The sequence below is a fragment of the Ursus arctos genome, unplaced genomic scaffold (assembly GCF_023065955.2).
Source record: "Ursus arctos isolate Adak ecotype North America unplaced genomic scaffold, UrsArc2.0 scaffold_12, whole genome shotgun sequence".
Classification (NCBI taxonomy): domain Eukaryota; kingdom Metazoa; phylum Chordata; class Mammalia; order Carnivora; family Ursidae; genus Ursus; species Ursus arctos.
Window position 1 is genome coordinate 48,997,168 of NW_026622786.1, and position 23,547 is coordinate 49,020,714.

At 35.3% G+C, this 23,547-nt stretch overlaps 1 protein-coding gene across 2 annotated transcripts in view; it reads right to left on the reverse strand.

The window, feature by feature from the left end:
• Nucleotides 1-23,547, reverse strand: part of LRRC7 (leucine rich repeat containing 7) — a 508,428-nt gene that overhangs the window by 350,731 nt on the left and 134,150 nt on the right. Inside the window, exon 2 of one of the 2 annotated variants that reach the window (XM_057310571.1) lies at nucleotides 9,119-9,194. The exons of the other annotated variant lie outside the window; for it this stretch is intronic. Within the exon in view, the coding sequence (XP_057166554.1) occupies nucleotide 9,119 (1 nt within the window). The 5' untranslated portion in view covers nucleotides 9,120-9,194. The remainder of the gene's footprint in view (nucleotides 1-9,118; nucleotides 9,195-23,547) is intronic. 2 annotated transcript variants of the gene reach the window in all.

The window sequence follows — 23,547 nt, forward strand, 5'->3', positions numbered from 1 at the left end:
CTCTGGAAAACATGTTTGTTCTCTATATTTAAGTCTGTTTCTTTTGTTTGTTTCTTTTTTTATCAGTATATGATGTGCTTACTATATGCCATGTGTCCTATTGCTTCTTACGCCAATCCATTTCTCATACTATTCTTAAATATATATTTTATTCAAATAACTCAAATATCTCATTTATAAGGCATGAGTTTTGTCATTTTCATTTGCTGCTTCATTCATAACACCTAGACAGTCTTAGGAGGCAAGTACAGTTATCATGCTTTTTACAGATGAGGAAACAGAGGCAATGAGAAGTTAAGGAATGTGCTCTATTTCATACAGCCTTAAATGGTAGTTCTGGGTTTTAAACGAGATTATTCAACTCCAGATCACGCACTTCAATCACTAGACTCTGCAGCCTTCATGACATACACATCTTTGCTACCCTTTGTGCCTCCCTAACACTATAACTTTAAAGAACGGGGACTCTAAGTATCACATAAGATAAACCGTGACAAAAGGAAAAGCTTGAATTTCCCAGTAACCTCCCTAATAATTTATGGGAACCAGCCAATAAAACATGGAGATAAATAAGGGGTAACCCAAGAACATTTTGAGCAACTTATTTAGTATCAGAAAAATTGAAAAACACCAATATTCTTCTCCCCTTCTTGGCATTTTGTGATACTTTTTTTCTCTTAACCCACTAAGTCTCAAATGAGGTTTACCGTCTTTCATTTATTGACATCTCTTATCTAGAAAATAACATCTTCAGATAGCTGCAAAAAAGCAGGAAATCATCTTTGTATTCCACATTAAATATAAAATGTTCGATAATTGCGAAAACTCTTTCACAATCACAAGTGAATTAAGAGTAAAAAAATGAAATAATTCTGACTTCCTGTCATAATCTATAAGAACTACCCATGCTTCTAGAGAATTAAATACCAATAAAAATATATGTAGAAGAATTCTAGCAAAAATGAGTTAATTCCACTACAAAAGAAGAAATGTATTTTGCCTCATACACTAAAAAAATGACAAAAACTGGCATAAAATCAAATTTTAGGTGAGGAAAATATTTGCAATATATTTGAAAGAAAAAAGGGCTGGTTTATATAATAAACAGAGATCAGTTACAAAGCGATAAGAAAAAGCCAACACAATAGAACGGTAGGCAAAAAAATATCAAAACACAAATTACAGAAGAGCATGTGACTAATGTACATATGAAACAATGCTTAATCTCTCTAGTGGGCAGGAAAATGCAACCTGAAGTAATTTGGATATTACTTTATATCCAGCAGAATGAGAAAAATAAAGAGGGATTGCAACTTATTTCTGGGTGGCAATGTAGGGAAGGGATATTTACATACCTGTGGCAATCTCAATCATCATAGCTTTTGAGTATAATAGTCACATATTGATTTTAGAAAGTCATATGCATCACATTATGGATAATGGTAAAAATTGAAACAAGCTCTATGCAGGGCAATTTTACAAATTCTACCAAAATTACAAAAAAAGCATAACAGTGTACATAGCAGCTCCACTTTTCTTATGATATGCTTGCACAGATGCAAAACCACCTATGCTTATGGTCATTTAGAGTAGCACTGTTTGTGACAGCAAAAGACTGGAAGTGATATAAACCCACACAGTATGCTACGAAGGAGTTTACAGAAAATGAAAACAAAATAAGAAGGTTCTTTACAAACACATATGAAATTATATCCAATATTTTCTACTAGGTGGGAAAAAAAGGTATTGAACAGTTCCCAAATATGTTATAACCTAAAGAAAAAAAGAAAAAAATATGTATGTGTGTGTACATAGGCTTATATATTGGAAAAATATCTCTGAAAATTTATGTAAGAAATTGATAATAACCAGTTACCTCCCTTGAGAGGGGAGAAACTGGTTGGGGGTAGAGTTGGAAGAGACTTTTTTCAGATATCATTTAGAAGCTTTGATTTTTGAACTATATAACATTCATATTAATATTGATGATTTTTTTGTACAACATAGCTAAGGTACTTAATGCCAGTGAACTGTATACTTAAATATGGTATATTTTATGTTATGTATATTTATCACAATGAAATGATTTTAAAATGATATACTATATAAAAATAAAATAACATAATTTAAAAATTATATATTATTATGTATATAAATTTACATAATAAGGTGTATTTATATCCCAACAAGATTATATCTGGGCATGTGTCCCTTTGGAAATTTTTTTTTTTTTTAAGATTTATTTATTTATTTTAGAGAGAGAGCATGCAAGCAGGGGGAGGGGCAGAGGGTGAGAGGGAGAGAGAATCTCAAGCAGACTACCTGCTGAGCATGAAGCCCTAACACAGGGCTCAATCCCACAACCCTGATATCATGACCGGAGCCGAAATCAAGAGTCAGACGCTTAACCAACTGAGCCACCCAGAGGCACCCCTGGGTTTGTATCCCTTTGGAAACACAAGTAAATAAATGAGGATATATTCAAGTTATCTCATATACCATTATATTACAAGGTAAAAAATTAGAAATAGAGTAAATAATCTCTAAGTAAGGGATTATTTAATAAAACTTATCCAGATATTATAGAATCTAATACAAACTGTTAAAAAGAATACATTGTAGAGGCAACTGGGTGGCTCAGTGGGTTGAGTCTGCCTTTGGCTCAGGTCATGATCTCGGGGTCCTGGGATCAAGCTCCACGTTTGGCTCCCTGCTCAGCAGGGAGTCTGCTTCTCCTTTTCATTCTCCCTCTGTGCTCTCTCTCTGTCTCTCAAATAAATAAATAAAATCTTTAAAAAAGACTATATTATAAATGGATAAACTGTAGTATGTCTGTACAATGAAATATTTCTCAGTGCTAGAAAAAAATAAGCTATCAAACCATGAAACAACATGGAAGAAACTTAAATGCATATTATTAAGTGAAAGAAACCAGTCTGAAAAGGCTACATACTGTTTGGTTTCAACAACATGACATTCTAGAAAAGACAAAACTACTGAGATAGTAAAAACGGTCAGCAGTTGTCAGGGATTAGGAGGCATGGAAGACAAAGGATTTTTGGGGTAGTGAAACTATTCGGCATACTATAATAACGAATATCATTATACATTTGTCCAGACCCATAGAATGTACACCAAGAGTGAAGCCTAATATAAACTATGGACTTTGGATGATGATAATAATATGTCAACACCGATTGGAACAAATGTACCCTGGTGAGGGATGTTGATGGTGTGGGAGATATGCTTGTGCAGGGTCAGGTGATATATGGGAATTCTCTGTACTTTCTGCTTAATTTTGCTGCAAACCTAAAACTGCTTTAAAAACTAAAGTCTATTTTAGGAAGAATTCTAAGAGAAAAAAGTGGAAGAAATGAAAAGAAAAAATACATTAGTTTATGCTAATTGACATGTAAAAGTTTCCACTGCACAGAAAAACAATATACAAAAAGTGTTCTTTGGCAGCATCAATGCTTGGAAAAACTAGGAAAGCCATATAAATGTAAACATCTGCTCTAATGCATTAGAGCTGAAGAACCTACAAAACTAGTTGGGCTGTTTTCAGTGAGGAGTGAGGAGAACCAAAGAGCAGTGAGCTGAGCAACAAAAGATCCTTTCTCTGGAAGCATTTGCCAATTCTATGACAGAGAATAAGAGTCTGAAAATCTGGGTTAAGTTTGATTAGAGGGCCACAATTGGGGAAAGACAAATAACAGGTTTGGGTAGCCTGGAGAACTTACAGTAAACATTGGAGAATTGAGGAAACTTAAATGTACAGTTGATCTTTCCTTTGAATCATTTGGTGTATTTTGGTGCTTCCTGGCACAGAAAACTAGAATTTTAGATAAAAATCTCTGAAACACAGAGAAAAATGTCCTGTCTTACCAATAAATTCATGAGGGGCAAGAATCATGGAAAACTCACCAAGATTTCATTTGAAAGTCTTGGAGCGCTAGACATTAGAAACAGAAAACAACCAGAGATAGTCTGAAACACCCAGACTCTACTCATCTTAATTCCTGAAAAAATTAGGAGGAATATTTTTTCTACTTTGCTTGCCAAGATATTATCACCTGGAGACTCTAAAATTTTGCATATTCCGTGTCTGGCAGTTAGTAAAAAATTACTTAAAGAGACAGGTTCATAATGACCAAAATATAAGGGAATAAAAAGACACTAAGAATAGATGTGTAGGTAATCAATGTATTAAAGATAAGAACGTTAAAATAACTATAATTGATATGTTCAAGACAATAGTGGGAAAGGTGGACAAGATAGATCAGATGAAAATAAATAGAATTTCACCAGATAATTAGAATTTATTAAAAAAGGATCAAATAGATACTCTATAATTGAAAAATATAGTATCTGAAATTCAGAATTCAATAAATAAATTTAAAATCATATTAGAAATTGGAGAGTGAACTGGAAGACAGATCAACAGAGAATATCCAATTAAGGTAGAAAGAAAAAGAATATAAAATAAAGAATAGAGAATAAGAGAAATGTGTGCACAGTAAAAAGATCCATGTAGCTGAAGTCCCAGAAAGAAGAGCGAAAGAATGGGATTGAAAAGTACTTGCAAAGATGATGGCTAAGAATATCCTAAAATTGATGAAAAGCTCTAACCCGGAAATTCAGGAAAATTTGCAAACGATGGGAGAACAATTGGAAAGAAAAACACACCCAGGTGTATCATAATCAAAGTAGTGAAAATAAAAAATGAAGAGACAATCTTAAAAGGCTATAAACAACGAAAAACAGTTCAATTAAAAATTAGGCAAAGGATTTGAATAGATATTTATCTAAAGGATATACACAGGGCAATAAGCCCATGAAAAGACATTCAAGCACTCATTACTAAATAAATGAAAATCAAAACCACAACAAGATACCATTTCATATTCACTAAGATGGTGACCATCAAGCACACACACACACACACACACACACACACACACACGGTTGTTGGCTAAAATGTGGAAAAATTGGCTTGCTTTTGCACCATTGATGGTAATTTAAAATGGTGTAGCCACTGTGGAAAACAATATGGCAATTCCTCAGAAAACTAAAAACAGAATTATCATATAATTCAGAAATTCCACTTCTGTATATATACCCACAAGAATTGAAAGCTGGGATTTGTAGATATACATACACCTATGTTCATAGCAGCATTATGCACAATAGTCAAAAAATGGAAGCAACCCAAGTATCCATCGACAGATGAATGGATAAACAATATGCGGTATATATATATAGAATGGAATATTATTTCACCTTAAAAGGAAGAGAATTCTGACACAAGCTACAAACACGGACAAAACTCAAGGACATTATAAGCCTTTCACAAAAGTACAACACTGTATGATTCCACTTAGACTACTCCAGAAGAGTCAAATTCAGAAAGACAGAAAGTAGAATGGTGGTTTCCAGGGGCTAGGAAAGGGGAAGGAGAATGGGTAGTTACCGCTTAATGGGTACAGAGCTTCAGTTTTGCAATATGGAAAGAACTATGGATATGGTTGGTGGTAATGACTGCACAACAAAGTGAATGTACTGAATAACACTAAACTGTCCACTTAAAAATGGTTAAGGTGGTAAATTTTATGGTACGTGTGTTTTAGCATAATTTAAAAGCAATTTAAAACATATTTTTTAAATGTTTTAAACAATAAAACAAATAATCATCAAAGGAGCACCCATAAGACTGATGACTTTCTTCCCAACAGAAAGAATGGAGCTACAACACAATGGAATGGTATCTTTGAGGCACTGAAAAAATTCTATAACCAGTAATAATAATGTTCAGAAACAAAGATGAAGTAAAATGTTTCGGAGAAATAAAAACCGAGAAAATTTATTTCTAGCACATTGTCACTAAAAGAAATGCAAAAGAGAGTCCTGCAGGCATGAGAAAAAATATTCCGTAATGGAAACACAGACACATAGGAAGAAATGAAGGACAGACTGGTGTCAGAATTGTTGGTAGTCATGTGAAAGCAGAGAAGGAATGCAGGAGAAGGACTGGGTTTTTCCCAACAGAGGCAACTACAGTATTTTTCAATCTATTATAGGAAATATTTATGAGATTACTACATGAAATAATAATAGGCCATATATATTTGATAGGATTACCCAGTAACAAAAATTTCCTTAACCAAGATACATTAAATTGAATTAGCTATTCAAATTAGGGGAAGTTTCAGGGAGTTATCATGATACTCTGAGAATAAGTCTGAGTTAAAAATATGAAACTATGCAAGATAAATTTGAAAAACACAATTCTATTATTGGGATTGATCTGTGAAGGAGATAAGGTAAAGAACAAAGGCACTGTATGAAAAAGGATTCACAAACTCGTTTGGCCTCCAAGGTTGGATTATCTCCATTGGGGCTCCCAATGACTGACTAATTGAGATATCTAAAAGCTTTTTCTCCGTCAGTCATCCTCCTCCCAGGCTTTCTGGCAGCATTTGACATTGCCAATCCCTCTATGGATCTTCCTGCTTCTTTAGTTTTTTAAAAAAACAGGACAAAACAAAAATACTGGAAGCCAGTTTTCTTCTTAATGCTGAATTTTTGTGGTTGATTTCTCATTCTCTAAACAGAATTTTGATGATTGAATATTAATCCTAGGAACTGTACCTATGGTAATATTCCCCTTCCACTCTGTACATGTTCTGCCTGATGAAATCCTGGTGGCCTCAACCACTGTGTCTATTCAGAGAAATCTAGTCCAACTCCAGTTCTACATTTCCACCAACCCTGCAATATCCCCATTTTGCTACACTCAAGGCACCTGAACTTCAAATTCCAAACTAAAGTTACCATTTTAACATCATCTACTGAAAGTTAACTGCTCTTCTCTTAATGTTCTAGATCTCAAATAATAGGGCCACCATTCATCCAAACAAAGTTCCTGTCGAAACCAGTGAAGAGGGTATTGGTTTCAAATCACAGTCCTCTCTATCTCTCCTGCCATCACTTTAGTTTGACTCCTAAATTCCCCAGCTGCATGACTGCATCAGTCTCCTGGGCTCCCACCATCAGACTCTCTCAACAGCCTTCCTGATGTTTTTCCTTTTTAAAAGAATTCTTCTTTTAAGTTCTTCAATACCTTTCAAATTATGGTCTTCTTCATTTCCTTCTGAGCTAAAATTGATGCTGATGCTGACTCTTTTTTTTTTTTTTTAAAGATTTTATTTATTTATGTGACAGAGAGACAGCCAGCGAGAGAGGGAACACAGCAGGGGGAGTGAGAGAGGAAGAAGCAGGTTCCCAGCGGAGAAGCCTGATGTGGGACTCGATCCCGGAATGCCGGGATCACGCCCTGAGCCGAAGGCAGACGCTTAACAACTGCGCTACCCAGGCACCCGCTGATGCTGACTCTTAACCAAGGTATTTCTAAACACATTTTAGAATTTTCTCTCCTTTAATACAAGAATAGGCCAACTATACTATTTTAAAGTCTTAATTTTGAATTTCAAAATTCTTACACCTTATTGTGTAAGGTTATATAACTCTATGACATCCCAAGATAAAAATTCTAAATTTATAAACTAGACTCATTAGGTTTCATTCATGCTTTTTATCTCTGAGCTTTATTGAGTTATTGTTTAGGATTCTTCTTATCAAAATATGTGGTTCCAAATATATAAACATTTGATATAGTTTGTATGTGAGGTGTTTATCATTCATGACTTCTCATTTATAAAGCCTTAAGAAAAGACTGAAAGGGAAGAAACTACTTTTGACTTATGAAGTTCTTTAGGAATGTTTACAGTTAAGCAGTTGAAACACAATTTTAAACAATGTCTATAATTATAGAAATTTCTACTACAGGGGTGCCTGGGTAGCTCAGGCATTGAATGTCTGCCTTCGGCTCAGGGCATGATCCCAGGGTCCTGGGATCGAGCCCGCATCAGGCTCCCTGCTCTGCTGGGAGCCTGCTTCTTCCTCTCCCACTCCCCCTGCTTGTGTTCCCTCTCTCGCTAGCTGTCTCTCTCTCTCTGTCAAATAAATAAATAAAATCCTAAAAAAAAAAAAAAGAAATTTTGACTACAATAGGATTTTAAATATAAAAATAGGTATAATTTCTAAAATATTTTTATTGTGGATACTGCCATCATTTCTTGTAGATTTTTCTTTGCAGACATATTTTAATCACCATCCACTGAAAAATATGTTAAATTAAGAACTATATTTTTATCCTAAAAAATACATGTATATTATATATAGATGTGCATATAAATGTATTAATGTGTGTGTATACATGTGAATATGACATGTAAATTCAGTTTCTAAGTGCAAACTTCATTTCTTAATCCATATCAATGAAAGAATTGATATAAATACTTTCCAAAAAACTTTTAGCTTTAACATTTTCTGATTCTGTTACAATCTCCAAGATACATTTGAGGAGAAACAATCAACTCCAAACATTTTAATATGGAACAATGAGATTTTCAAAGATTCTTCTTGCCATTCAAATAATCTTATTTACCTTTCCCACATTTTTAAGCCTTTTTAAAAATCCATTCAACCAAATATTACATGTTCTTATCATTGAACCTCCTATTTCATTTCTTGAAAATGTCAGTGAGGACTGATGAATGGAAAGTTCCTGCTTAATGTCTGGATTTCATATGATATCACCTTGAAATTTTGAAATGTAACCTTCAAAAGTGAATGTCATTTCATTCTATTTCTTAAAAGCATGATTATAATAGAATTCCTATTAGTGGTTTATGAGAGGAGTTAACACATTTATACAGTAGTTGAATGTGTTACAAGGTATAGGGAGATTCTTTTACTCTTTTTAGAAAGGAATATATCGTTGAATTAGGTCTCTAAGTATAAGACCTAGAAAAGATAAAATATTTAAATTCATCTTTCTGACCAAAATCATTTCATTATTATTGACAGAAAATTTGTTTCCTGAAATCCATAGTTACCATTTTTCTTCCTAACTATTTTTGTGATGTGATATAGTTAACACAAATACTACTAAATATGAATTTAAAATTACAAGACTATTTTATAATTATAGAGTAAAATTCCCGGAACACTACTGAATTCTATATACTTAAGCATAGTAAAATAACATAGTATCTACTTGCTAGTTATTCCTGTCTCTGCAGACTTCTAGGTTGTGACCACTTTGACTTGCATTTTTTTCATGTAGCGGGCTCCTTTAAAAAAAAAAAAGAAAATTTAAAAAATTTTAATTAACTGTACTTATAAATTGACAAATGCATCTAAATGAACATAATAAGCAAGAATGGAATGTGAAGAGTTTAATCAAATGTATTTCTAATCGTCAGGTTATACATCCTAATCAGAATAACTCCACAAACACTACCAATTTAAATATTTGAGCTGTGAATATATAAAATCAGTGTGGAACAAAAGGATGATACTATTGTCCAATACTCCTTCTAAAAACAATTCAATATCTTCAAGGAAAATTCTTTGTAGAGTGATCTTCCTCCTTGCCTGTATTATTCCTAATAACTAAATAATAAATGTGAAATGTTATTTTCCCTTGTTCTTAAAAATTATAAAAACAGAATTTCTTTTAAAATATTTCATAACTTAGATTCTTACAGGTGAAAGTTGCCTTTCCTTTAATTATTCTGAATGAGCAATATTTTATGTTCTCGCTATTACACCTTAAACCCTGATTTGGTAATCCCCAGTGATCACTAAAACAAAGTGCTTTGACACTGGCATTTATTATGTATGTATATATTCATAGCTTAATGTGTTCGATACATTACATTAAAATAATTGAGCCTAAAATGCCCATATGCATTTGTAATAATCAAATTTATTTTTTAAAAGTGACTTTAGTGAGATTAATGCAGATATGCACATTTATTTAGTATCATAGTTTGTACTCTGTAACGTTATAACCCATGGTTGACATGGGAGATGAAGAAAATGACACGTTGAAATTATTTGTTTGAACATTTAATGTAAAGCCTTTATATTTATAAAACCCAAGAATCTCAATTATAATTATTAAATCTATAAGTCAGGACTATAGGAAACCTCCATTTATCAGTGAAACAGAGAAGTATCTAGTTGATACTAGAGTCAGGCTGAGCCTGGTGTGTTTTAGGAATCATAAAGGAAAGCTTTATTGATATTATTTCCTAATAATTTCCTAATAAAATTTCCTAATTTTATTTATTTATTAATTTGTTACTAAATTTATTAATAAAATTTCCTAATAAAAAATTTAAAAAGGGGAAGGGGAATGAAAGGACCAAGAAAATATTCAAAATCTGCTTAATAAAGCCAATTGTGCATAGTAACACTCAGGTACTAAAAAAAAATCTCTTCTTTAAATTAGGACACTAAAGGATATTTTGGAAAATAAAAACTGTATTGAAAATATATAAATCACAGTTAATATGCTGGAGATTATGTTTATTTAATTGATGTAATTACTTACTTGCATAAAATGCACAATCTTAAATAAAGCTTAGCAAACCATGTGTTTAGGCTGAAGTAATTTTCTGATTACAAATGCATTATTAAAATGAAATAGAAATTAACAATTTTTAGAGTAATTCTTAATACCTTTGTCTTTTAACTTTTATACTAAAATTAAAAATGATTTACATATCACAATTACAGGTTATATAGTGAAATGCTTACAGCCTGCAATATATTATCCTGAATTTCATAGAAATACAAAGATAACAGTCTGGTTAAGTACCATTTAATACAGTCTAGAATCTAGATTAGAAACTGGAATCATCTATCGTAATTTCTTTATCTGTATAGTGGCAATAATAATTAATCTTAAGTGTCTCACAAATAGTCTTTAAAAAAATAAAATAAAATAAGTTCTTAACAGCCTAAGCACACTTCTTAGGAGAACAGTCTTTGCTATTATTTTTTTTTTATTGTAACAAGTAAAATTATAAGTCTAAAATAGATTGTTCCACTGCCCAAAAAAGTGATATATACTTAAAAATAATTATATTCTTGTTTTCTGTTCTCTTATTGCTATTTTGTTAAAAATAAAAAATTGCCCCTCTACTTTCAGGCAGATTCACCACCCGATATAATGAAAGAAGTATGTCTGAATTATTAATATTATTATTATAGTTATACTATATGATACTGTATTATAATATAGTATACTGTATTATATTATTATAATAATAGTTATATTAGTATATTATATTATCATAGTATAATATATAGTTATATTATTTTAAGAATGAGTAGACTTGCTTTTATTATTTGCAAATCACTGGAATTGGGCCTTGCCATGCCTACTGTGGCAACACTCATCAGGGAAGGGAAATAATGTTAGGACGACACACACTCTTCTAAACACAGTATTTTATTTTTCTTTTACAAGAGACGTAATATATATAGTTACAGGTAAGAGCACATTTTGAAGGGGAAAAAGAGAACAATTTGGCTATCAGAGAGACCAGGATACCAGCCTTGATGGTAACCTTTTACTTAAAAACTTAAAATGCTTAAAAGAAAAATAATTTTCAAGTGTTTTTTTTTTTTTTTTTCAGTGCTATCACTGTCCCTTCTGGTCCAGCGTAAGCTTGGCTAAGTGTCTAAGCCCCCAGGTTAAAGTCCATTTTAAAAGACTTAGTGGGAGAACTTCTATATGGAAGCATTTTGTGCAAGTCTTTTGAAAGGTTTCTTGCTTTGGGCTACACTTATTTTGTGGTATTTCTGGTTTCTCGTTTTTTAGTCAACAGTATTGAAATATAACCTCCTCATCCAGTACCTAAATTGAATGTAAATGACAAAAAAAAAATCCATGTCATGCATTAAATGGATGCTAATTCTAACTAGTGCTCCTTATTACAGCTTTTTTCTTCCCAAACTTTCCATTTATTTAATCCTAGTTTTTATTTAATCCTAGTTTGTATTTAATCCTAGTTTGACCTGCCTCTTCCACCTACTACTCAAAAGTAGAAACTGTATGAAAAGTCCTTAAGGTATAAGTTACTACTTAAAACATGGCCTCCCGGGGGCAAGTCCTTGTTCGGTTATGCTTCTAACCAGCGTCTATCACTCTGTAGACACTGTAATATTTAACAAGTGTCAGTACAGCACTTGGGCTGTGACAACACAGTAAATAAGCCAGATTCCTACGCCAAGCACCACAACTCCCAGCTTACATTTCAATTATATTTAAACGAGATTCCTAATGTGTTTAAATGTTCTTTAAAATTAACCTTTCACATCTCGAGGGCACAGTGGGTTTTCCTGAATAACACTAAAATTTTAGACTTAGGTTTCCAACACTACTGGATAAATGAAAAATTCGGAGGGTTTGAAATGTCAACAATGCTCTCAAGTGGATAGTGAATTGGCTAAGAAGTTTAACTCTGTCTCATGGTTAATGTTCTCTTCGTGTTTCTGTGATGTGATTACTAACAGCCATTGACTATTTAATGCCAATAATGCTCTCAGAGCTAATGAAGTATAGGTGTTGCATACCACAGACATTGATAATATTAATCCAAGCAAGAATTACGGTAGGGAACATATTTAGGTTGAATTACAAGGTTGGAAGAAACTTTAAATAGCCATAGTCTGTTCGTTATCTTAGGGGGAATTTCACCACAGCCATCCTTAGCAAGTGAGGATATTTTGAAAGTCACCAGTATCTTCAGAAAATTAATTAGAATTTGTTGTCACATCTTACAGGTATCAATCTATAAGAATTAGAGAGGGAAGGCTTTCCAGAAAGCATGAGACTGTACACTCAACACTGGATTTGTGAGATCTGAGTGGAGCAAAGGATTTCTTAGCAGTGAACTGTTAATTCATTTGACTTTAAAGACAGAGCTTGAAAGTCCAAATATGAAGGCTTTTCAGAAACCAGAGGGCAAAACAGAATTCCCAATATGAGACTAAGGCCTTCCAGATCCTGCCTGTGTAGCCTCTCGGATAAATTATGAATAAACCCCAAAAGAGCTTATCACTGAAAGGCAGAGATCGAAAACAGATTTAAGTATAATCTGAGACAGGATATGACAGAAGTGTGCACACTTTACTATGGGAGCTGGGGTGGGGGAGCACTCAGCACACCCCGTAAGTTTGTGGAAGACTTCTGACTCAGTGACCAGTCAGTGCCTTAGATGCCCCAAATATTTAATACATTTTGTTCAATTTTAATTGAATTTTGATGAATAAAACCAAGATTCTTTAACTTTCTTCCATGCATGTATTTTACTTTAAAGGCCAGGAAAAGAATAGAAAAAAAAAAATGGCAGAGCCTCATGAATCACTATAAGCCTTTTGTGTTCCTTTTATATTTACTTCCCTCTCCACATCCCTTAAACTCTCCAGGGAGGGGAAGGAATAGACAAATATGGAACTGCTGATATTTGGGGTTTAATTTGTTACCACCATCTATTCTATTCTTTCTTTCTTGTCTAATATAAAATGTCATGGGTGAAACAGACACAAGGATAATTGAAGACAAAAACCAAAATTGCTTGGAAGGCAATAAACTGAGCATTTTGAATAGAAATAACAAAGGAGACCTTTTGTAGTATATTGGATCATAAATATTCAGATGTATTCCTTTCCCACTCCCAATATTTCCATTGGAGGAATACACCACTGATGTTGGGTTTGGCTCTGTGACTTGCTCTGGTCAATAGAACAGGTGCAAGTAATGGTGGACCAGTTCTGATTAGGCCTTAAAAGGCCTTGTGTGTTTCTGGCCATATTGTTACCATCCTGCCATGTACAAGAACTATGAAATGAACATGTCCAGATTAACCCACTGGTCCTAGGAGTAAAATGAGAGATCAGAGCACAGTCATATAGCAGAGGCATCATAGATCAGCTGACTTCCATCTGACCTCCAGACATGAACAAAACCAAACGAAATCAGCAGAGCCCCCCAGTGAAGCTCAGCCCGACTTGACCAATTCCCAACCAACCCCGCCCGACACATGGGCTAAATAGATGCTCATTACTGCATGCCACCGAGATTTTTATTGCTGTTTGTTATGCAGCATTATTTAGTAATGGCTAAGTGATACATTTCAGATAAGGGGGTCAAGAAAGGCCTCACTGAAAAGGTAACATGTAAGCAGACACCTAAGGAATGAGAGACCTATTTATGTAAACAGCTGATAATTAAATTCCAGGAGGAAAGATCAACATTCAAAGGGCACTAAAACATGTAGTGTTACCTGGAGGAACTAAATAATGGCCAGTATGCCTGAGCCTAACCAGCATGAAGAGTAACCCAAAGATAGACTGAGACACGAGGTGACAGATCAGACCCTGTATACTCTGGTAGGAAATAAATTTTAAAAATTTTCAAAAGCCAATAGAATCTTCAGATTATCTGTTTAAGGATAGCTTAGAAGTAGAAAATGAGTTAGAAGAAAGGACAAGGAATACTTGACTTGACTTGAAAATGTACTTATATGGCAAGCACATTGGTTTTACTTTAATTTTATGCATTATATGCACTGTTGACCCTTGAACACATGGGTTGAAACTATGTGAGTCCACTTATATGAGTCTTTTTAACAGTACAGTACTGCAAGTGTATTTTCTCTTTCTTATGATTTTCTAGTAATATTTCCTTTCTTTAGCTTACTTTATTGTGAGAATACAATATATAATACATATAACATACAAAATATGTATTAATCGACTATGTTATTGGTGAGGCTTCCATTCAACAGGAGGCTACAGTAGTTAGGTTTTTGGAAAGTCAAAAGTTATATGCACATTTATTAAAAAAAGATTTTATTTATTTATTTGAAAGAGAGACAGAATGAGCTGTGGGGAGGGGCTGAGGGAGAGAGAGAGAGAGAGAGAAACAGACCCCTGCCGAGCAGGAAGCCCAATGTGGGGCTTGACCCCAGGACCTGGGGATCATGACCTGAGCTGAAGTCAGACGCTTAACTGACTGAGCAACACAGGTGCCCCTACATGCAGATTTTTAACTATATGGGGGTAAGGTGGTCAGTGCCCCTGATTCCCACACTGTTCAGGGGTCAACTCTCTATACAGCAGCTTTGAGAGTGCTGCTGGAAATAAGAGGCCCTTCCACATTTTCCCAGTATTAGTACCTATGGGCCTAGTATGACGGATAGGAGGAGGAGCCCTTGTAATCTCTGACCAATTTCACAGAACACTTTGCTGATCTCTCAGCCTACTTTTATTGGTGTAATAGTGTGTATAATTTTTCTTCCCCAGTGGTATCTTTATGGCACCTCTACTCTCTTATAATATTCCATTGAACCACACAGTCCAGCAGAGTATATAATGTGCAGTGAAGGATACAAAAGAATATAAACAGGCCACCGTAACTAAATTTCACTGGCATTTCACTGGCATTTCACCTTGGCTTGTCCGGGTTTTTATTGCTTTTTGTCAGTACTAAAGTGGTCGTCTGCTTCCTCACTGGTTTCTAGGACTCTGATTTTAGTTACCTCCAAAGCTACAGTATAGTCTAGAGATGACTTTCTAAAACATTTCATCATGCATGCTTGACTTGGGGGAACAAGGGTGAGGAAGAGGGGAACTAATATTTACTGAGTGCATATTGTATTGCAGATATTATTTAAGGTGGTTAGAGATGATATTTCTCTCAGGTTGGTTTCCCCCTGCAGTAGATTCTACCTAAGACATAGATTTGAGAATAAATGCTTTATTTGGGAGGCAAGCCAATGAAACACCAGTACAAGAGTAAAGAATTGAAACAGGAAGTAATGAAGCCACTGCCACTCTGGGCAACTGAAGCTGTATCTACATGGAATATACCTCAGGGGGTGAGAGGGGTGAGGGAGGTGAGCTACTTATTCTCCTACTCCCATCTGTCAGTGACTGAGGCTGCACCTGGAGGAATTAACTTTCAGGCTGCACTGAACACCTGCTAAAAGAATGTTCTCAAGAGGATTCAACAATACTTGTACTTAGATGCCATGGGAGCATAGTAGAATGTTAAAGATCAAGAGGACATGGATAGTTCCCCAATAGCTACAGAACCCTTTTGGTATTTATTCTTTCTTAATGTCACCATTTTAGAGAGGCTTTTCTGATCAATTAAAGATATAAACCCCAGTTCTCTGTCACTTGTTCCTTTCCTTCTGTGCTTATGTCACAATTGTTCACTATTAATTTGCTTCTTTCCTTATATATTTCCGTATTTGTCCCTAGACTGTGAGCACAATGAGGTCAATAACTGAGTTGGTTTTTCCAACAACTACTACAAAGGAGGAACCCAGTATTTATTGAATCAATTATTGAATGACAGCGTTATGGAGTAGGTAATGTGACCTTCATTACTGAATGGGAATCCTAAGGCCATACTGGTGGTGACAGCCTTCCAATCCAGGATAGTCTGACATAAAATCCCATATTCCTTGCCACACTGTGATGACACCATGCTGTTTTTCTATTTGCTGCCTCAGAAAACTCAATTAATTCCTATTTGCTACATCATTAAATTCAAATTCCTCTAACTTTCAATTCCTTCAATAACTTGGCTAGTTAGATTATTCTTGCACCTTAAAAAAATTGTGCACAAATACATTACAGGATGAGTGAAATGTTGCTTAAAACCATATGTTAAAATGACTTTCAGGTTGCTTATTGTTAATAACTATTTTAATATGAGAAAACAGTGTGATCTGGCCTCCAAAAAGTCCAATGTAAAAGGCTAAATGAATGCAAATAGAGCAGCCAGAGGGGGTGTGTGAAAGAAGGTATAATGCAAGACGGTTTCCAAGGCCAAAATGACTTGAACTCAGAGTAACTGATTATAGAACAGCAAAATTCCTCTTATCCATGCATAGGTAAGTGATTTTGCTTTAGGTAGTTGGACCTGAACAAAAACCACACAACTATACAAGCAAAATGGAACCAGGAAGGATGAAGTCAAAAAATGAGAACCACCACCAAAAAAACCCTGATGTATTCCTACTTATGTTTGTTAAGGATGTATAGATGCTTTGATTTGCATTATCTCATTTAAGCCTCAGGACAAGGTCTTTAACATGACTGTAAGGCCTGACAAAAACAAGAAAAGAATTTAGCATTCAGTCTTTCAGTAAAGAAGCAACTGAGTACTAGGGTAAAAATTCACATAAGAAATAATTAGGTAATAATATCACTTTTTTTTTCTTTTTTGGAGAAAAGATGTTGTAGAATGCATTGATTGATCAAAATATTTGAAGCATTTTCCCATGCTATCAGGCTCCTATAAGTGCCTCTTCTTTGGGAGGATCATAGCTCCTGCTGCAATAATGTTAGCCTAGGCCATGTGACTTACTTTGTTTAATGGAATATAAGCCAAGGCAAAGCTTTACATCAGCCTGTATTGCTACTGGTACTATTTGCTGTCTGTGGCAAACCCTAGCTATAAGCTTCATTTTCTTTCTAGATTCTGGAACAGAGAGAAGGCAGAGCAGAACCCCAGCAATATGTAGCCAACATGCAATAGAGTGAAAAATAAATTTTGCTGTTGAAAACACTCAGGTTTGGGGTTGTTTACTACTGTAATGGTAAAAGTTGTGTAAGAAGTGGGTAAAAGTGTCTTTCTAATTCTGGGGAAATTTACAAATTAAAAATTGAGATCATGAAGAAAACCACTTTCCATTCATAATTTTGAGTTTAATGTAAGAAAAATTTATAAATGATATTAAACATATTTATAATATTAAAGAAATTGACATATGAAGGGATAAGAACATGTGATTCCAAATGAAATGAGAAATGAATTACGAGTTATAATGTGAAGGGGAGCAGAACAGGCAACCTCAAAATATGCCACATTGGCATAGTGATTATTATTTTCAGAAACAGCTGATACAAAAATGGCCTTTGTCCCCTGAAAGCAGGAAATAAATCTCCCATGTGAAACGTACCCTCCCTGTACCAGGAGAGTAGAAGGCATCCCTATCACAGAAATGGGGAATTATGGGCCTGAGAAGGCAGTGTAGACAAATCTTATTACCGCTTCACTAATTCACCACCCTCAGCCCAAACCTCTTTGTCAATTCTTTACAAATTTATTCTTTCTTTGTTTATTTTTCCTTTTGTCTATAAAATTAATTTTTTTCTGTTAATCTGTGTCAATTTAATTATTAGGCCAACCAAAACACATAGAAGGGAAAAATTTTCTGCCCCTACAGATGTTTATTTGAAGTAGGTAGGAGAATTTGATTTAGTTGGTTTACAATAGTATTGTGATGCCTATAAGAACTTGAAATATACCATATTTATACGTTTAATTGATTAGATTTGCAAGATGGTTTAAGTGCCTATAGAGGTTTTGCTTGTTACATCAGGGCTTGAAGAACCTGACAAAGAAGATAAAATATATTAGAAATACATTAGCAGTGTGGTACAGCAGGTTAGGGAGGCTACATGGTTACATCAGGATTTGTCTGCATGCCCAACATTTGAGCAATGGATGTGTAAGTATAGCTGTCCATTAGAAGTAGAGCACACAAAAAACAGAACTCTTGTGGGGTTGTCTTTGGTTCCATCCAATATGGCTGCCAGACGGACAGATGAAGCCCTTAGGAGGAACCTGGAGGCAAATGCGGGATTCCTAGGAACTGCAGAAGACATTGCAAAGACATTCAGTAAAGGGATGTTTCTGCAAAGACTGGAGAGAAGTTCTGCCAGTGAAGGCATTCACCAAAGAAAAACCATGAAAATAACTCCCCAAATAGTTACTTTTAACATCTCTTAGAAAGAGTAAAGTTCTCTAGCCAGGCAAATCTTCCAGCTACAAATGGGGTGGGAGGTGAGGGAAGAAAAATCTTAAATTTGAATGAAGATTAAAACATTGATCAATAATTTGTATTGACATAGTCTAATGAAAAATTGAGGCTGTGGTTTATGACTTAAAGCAATCACAAGGCTCTCTATTCCCCAAGAGTGGGTCAGCAACATCTTGGACAGAGGATTACTATCCCCTTTCAAAGGGACAGAGGGAGACAAAAATGCAGTTGCATCTCAATTACATCATGAAATGTCATTGCTCAACATCTTAATTATAGGATTGTCTAAAACAGAAGTAGAATGCAACATACTTGGTTATGGGCATAAGAAAGGATTCTAGAAATTCTGTGCACTTTTCTATGTGTTCCTGGAGAGCAGATATAATAAAAGGAAAATCAGATGGGATTCTCAAGTTATGGGAGGCTTCTTGTTGATTTAGTTAATAGTGGCTTTGGATGGAGCCTTTGCTTTCTGGGGCATGGTTTGGAAGTCATTCTGGATCAAGTATTTTGGTAGAGGGTCAACTTTGTTAGGCACCAGGGAGGTGGGATCAACATAAGAAAATATGGGCATTGAAAACTAAATTTAACTAATATAGGACAATCAGCATGGAGTTGTGAGTTTTATCAGGAGAAGCTTTCTGGGTTGGCCTTTCATTCTGAAACAGGTGTTCTAGGTATTGATGTACAGTCACATCATGGCAGACTGAGCCCATGATAACTTGTCAGAGATGTTCATGGTTATAAGTGACACAGGTGTGTGGTAGGAGGGGACAGACTTATTGTTTACTTCTCAGGATTCCATGAGGAGGCATTTTCCCTAAACTTCCTAGGCTCTTGCCCCACTCTCTCTTTTCCATGGGTGTAGGAGTTATCCGATTCCTAGGTTCTGAAGAACAGAGCATAAAAGCAGAGCTAAGGCCCTTACCCTCTCTTCCTCCTGGAGTCTGCCTGTGAACATTTGGTTTTCCTTTCCAAGGCCTCAGTTGTACAAAAGCAGGACCCATGAGATGAGGCTAGGTGAGCTAATTCTCAGACTGTAGCCATATATTTGAGCCACATCCTCTAATGCCAGTTTTATCAGCAATAAACAGAAGTAGACAAAAAGTAGATTTTGGTGATTCAAATTATACCTGGAGAAGTTTTTGATGGGACCAGGACATATGGCTATGGGCTTTTACCTTTAGCAAGTAGGTCATGCAGGATTTGATTCAGGTGTTTGTTATACTTCACAGCAGTTTCTTTGTCTTTCTTTCTTTTCTTTCTTTCTTTCTTTCTCTTTCTTTTAAAGATTTTATTTATTTATTTGAGATAGAGGGAGAGAGCAGGAGCAGGGGAGCAGAGTGAGAAGGAGAAGAAGGCTCCCTGCTCAGCAGCGAGTCAGATGCGGGGCTTGATCCCAGGACCCTGGGATCATGACCTGAGCTGAAGGCAGCCGCTTAACCAACTGAGCCACCCAGGAGTCCCAATTCACAGCAGTTTTATTCTCAAGCAAGTGGTTGCTTTCTGGGGCATGGTCTGGAAAAATGAGACTATTTTGTCAATGCTATATTGACCCTATTGATTTTAGTGGATAGTAGCCACAGTGTCTGAATTACTGCTGTATGACCCCGAGCTTTGGCCTGAACAATCCTGTGAGAAGTGTCCATGCCTTATAATTCAGAAAACACTCATTGTGGAAGCACCCACAGAAGAGTGGTGAATCTGATTAGTAAACAAATGAAAAGTAAAAGAGAGCCCTTATAATGACGAAAATCTGCCCTCTCCTAGGTGGAACTGAAAAAGTTAACAAACAAGTCATTGGAATTACTGCATACCTAAAGGACATACAAAGACATAACAAAGCCTGTGTGTGGAGCACTTAGCCTTTAAAAATTGAATTTGTGTAGGGTATCCAGAAGGAACTGGAGTGGTGTGAAAAGGGTTCAGTTTTATTATCAGAACAGAAGCAATAGAAAAATAAAAACAAAATAAAGGAAAACTGGCTAATTACTTTGGAGAAAAAAAAGGGATTTCCTTAGGAGAAATACTGACATTGTATGAGATAGATTAGACAGATATGAAGCAGAAAATGGGATCTTGAAGACTGGGAGAAACAAATATTAAAAGGAAATGGGTAGACCCAGCTCTGACTAAACTGAAAGAGGAAAGTAGAAAAGTAGATGTTTCAGCTGTACTAAGTCAAACAATTGTGACTGGAGCCTAAAGAAATCTAACCAAAGCAGAATGATGGAATTTTAGCAAGCAATCTAGAATAAATCCCTGAGAAAGGGCAGGATCAGAGGAACTGAGGATGCAGCTTTTTAAAGCTGTGGATAAAAAGTACAAAGTGACAGCAATTAGGAATTACAACTTGAAGAATAGAGAACTACACCAAGGGTCCAGAAAAGCTGGACAAATTTTAGGGTAGAAGGCAGAAAACCAACACAAAATATTTAAAGCCTTCTTGGGTGAGTTTTAAAATGATAAAATCATTAGAGGTGATGGTACAGGTATTGCCTTGCCTTTGGGTAACATTCCAGAAATTTAAAGAATCAGCATTTTAAAGAAAGATACAGCAAAGACAAGACATATTAAAGGGGACATATTACAGGAAAAGGCATGCAGAATAATAAGAGATCAAGTCCAGGTTTGAGCCTGTGTAACTTCATGGGAATCTTCCTGGGTGGGATCATCCAACCCAGGAAGGAAGAGATGGTTATGATTTGTTTAAATAGTGAAGGCTTTGAAAGACCCAGTACTTACTGATTTCATATTTCATATGGGAGATCTCACAAGACAACATTTAAAAAATATATTAGAAAAATATATATTTGCATTCAGGAGCAATAAAAAACAAATCAAAACAAGAGGTACTAGTAAATAGTACTAGTTTTACATTGTTAAAGAAATAGATCAACTAAGGATGCAAATTAAAGTCTTAGAAACTCAGTTGAGACCCCTTGAAATAGGGTTGCCAGATTCAGCAAATAAAAATAAAGGATACTCTGATGGTTAATTTTGTGTCAACCTATTAATCTAGCCACAGTACCTACATAAGTGGTCAAACATTACTCTGGATGTTTCTGTGAAGATGTTTTTAGATGAGATTGACATTTAAATTAGTGGACATTGAGTAAAGCAGACTGCTGTCCATAATTTGAGAGGGCCTCATCCAATCAACTGAAGGCTTTTACAGAAAAAAGATTGATCTCCTCTAAGTAAAAACGAATCTGTTAGCAGATGGCTTTTGGACTTGTCTTGCAATATTGGCTCCTCTCTGGGTCTCAAGCCTACCAAACTACCCTGCAGATTTTGGACTAGTTGGTCTCCATAAGGATGTGAGGCAATTCTTTTCTTTTCTTCCCTTCCCCCCCCCTTTTTTTTTTAATTTAGAAAGATAGAAAACACACACAAGGTGGGTGGTAAGGGTGGGGAGAGGGGAAGAGAATCTTAAGCTCCATGCCCAGCATGTAGTCCTATATGGGACTAGATCTCAGGACCCTGAGATCACAACCTGAGCAGAAATCAAGAGTTGGATGCTTAACATACTGAGCCACCCAGACACACCAACATGTGAGTCAATAATTTAATAAATCATATATATACACATACATACAAAGAGGGATTTATATATAGTGAAAGATCTATTTAGATCTATAGATATAGATATTTATGCCTATATCTATAATTAGATGTAGTAGCTTTTTTATGATTTATTTACTTGTTTGAGAAAGAGAGAGATCATGGTGGGAGGGGCAGAGGGAGAAAGAATCTCAGACTCCGCACTGAGTGGGGAGGTGGAGGCAAGGAGGGGCAGATCTCACAACCAGAGCCAAAACCAAGAGTCAGATAGACGCTTGCTTAGCTGACTGAGCCACCCAGTTGTCCCAAGATAATAGTGTTAAAAAATAGAAACAAGCCCAAAATGGAGTCTTTGCCCCCCCACAATAGCAAACCAAGACTTTAAATACAGTTTCAGCCTCTCCCAGGAATGTGAGCTTTTACCAATCAGTCTAAAATTTCCTGAGCAGCACTAATGAGGTAATCTGCATGATAAAAACCCTACCATTCTCTTCTCCCCAAAAAAGAAGATGTGATGATCCTTTCTTATCTTTTGCAAATAACCTCTTGCCCTACCCTCCTTCTTATAAAAACCTTCTATTTTGTATAGCTCCTCAGAACATCTCTCTGCTTGCTAGATGGAATGTTGCCCAATTCATGAATCACTTAGCAAAGCCAGTTAGATCTTCAAATTTACTTGGTTGAATTTTGTTTTTTAACAATAGATAGACGGATATCCTATTGTTTCTGTTTCTGGAATACCCTAATACAGACACTCAGTTACATTTGAGTTTCAGATAAGGAATGAGTAATTTTTAATATAAATGTGTCCTAAATATTGTCTGAGACATGTTTATGCTAAAAATTTGTTACTTATCTGAATTCAAATTTAACCAAGTGTCTTGTATTTTATACATCAACCTTATTCTAAACGTTATGGAACAATAGAGGGAGATGAAACACACTACGTACCTATTTCACTTCTATAAAAAAGATGCAGTAGAAAGAAATTCTACTCAAGGCCTATCTGGAAACAGTCTAATGTGGAGGAAAGCAAGTTTTTTGAAAGAGCAGATATTTATCTTCCTTAGGTCCTTACGTGCACATAATTCTCCATTAACAATGGATGCTTTTGGTCAGGAACATGCTGAGGTTAATTCTCCAGATGATACAGACAAGAATGACAGGACTAAGCAATTACACAGTGATGCACATGGTAATGGCCACTAGGGTTCCAGGACCA